General features: G+C 42.9%; 1 protein-coding gene across 1 annotated transcript; it reads right to left on the bottom strand.

The window, feature by feature from the left end:
- Positions 1 to 221: 221 nt before the first annotated feature.
- LOC112095289 (L-type lectin-domain containing receptor kinase IX.1-like) lies at positions 222 to 949 on the bottom strand (the record flags this gene model as incomplete). The annotated part of the gene is made up of 2 exons (XM_024176979.1): positions 222 to 506; positions 569 to 949. Coding segments are annotated over 2 exons (666 nt in total), but the record flags the coding sequence as incomplete, so codon positions are not given.
- Positions 950 to 954: the final 5 nt, after the last annotated feature.

The raw sequence follows: 954 nt of genomic DNA, 5'->3' as shown, positions 1-954 counted from the left end.
ATACAAAAAACATATATGAAAATTACAGATACAGTCACATTCATTTCATTAAAGATAATTTATTCATAATTTCATATGTCACTTGTTTGAGGTTACATAATGAGGAAACCGGTTTCTTCTTGGCAAAGCAGTCATTTAGACAGACATATGATCAACTGAAACCTAACCAAGACAAGCTACAAACTTACAAACAAACCCCAATAACCATAATGGTTGAGTGATTAGATTAGATTGAGGTTTGAACATCTGAGGTCGAATTTCGCGGGGACTCGGTAAGTTGGACAAGGCATCTTCTCCGGAAGATTTGGCATTTCCGTGTCGAAATTCAGAACTTGAATTGCTTGCCTTATTGACGGTCTAAGGCTGCAATCAAGGTGAGCACACCACATCCCCACAAGCATCAAGCACTCGGCTTCTTTGCCGTCGAAACTCCTTTGAAGTCGCTCATCAACAGCCGATAGAAGCTTACCGCTACCATACAGATCCCAAACCCACGCCAACAATGTCTTGTTGTCCACAAGATCAGCCAATTTTCTCCCAGTGACAATCTCCAAAACCACAATCCCGCTAGCATTACATTGCTTGACTTGATATCCCTATGTACCACGCATTGTTCCCACTCTTCATGAAGATATAGTAATGCCGAGGCCAAACCAAGAGCAATTTTGTACCTTACACCCCAAGTAAGAGGAACCCTCTTGCCAAATAGGTGAGAATCCAAGCTACCATTTGGCATGAACTCATAGACAAGTAAGAATTCACCTTTGTCATGGGACCAACCTACGAGTTGCACCAAGTTGCGATGTCTTAGGCTACTAATGATCTTCACCTCGGTTATGTACTCTTTTTTTCCTTGCTTTGATCCCTTCGAGACTTTCTTCACCGCGACCGTCGCATCCAAATCGATGATGTACCCTCTGTAGACGACCCTGAACCCACCTTGACCCAACCGTC

The sequence above is a fragment of the Morus notabilis genome, unplaced genomic scaffold, assembly GCF_000414095.1.
Source record: "Morus notabilis unplaced genomic scaffold, ASM41409v2 C11463077, whole genome shotgun sequence".
In the NCBI taxonomy this organism is placed as follows: Eukaryota; Viridiplantae; Streptophyta; class Magnoliopsida; order Rosales; family Moraceae; genus Morus; species Morus notabilis.
The sequence above is the reverse complement of the archived record's forward strand: the minus strand, read 5'-3'. Positions and strand labels throughout refer to the sequence as shown.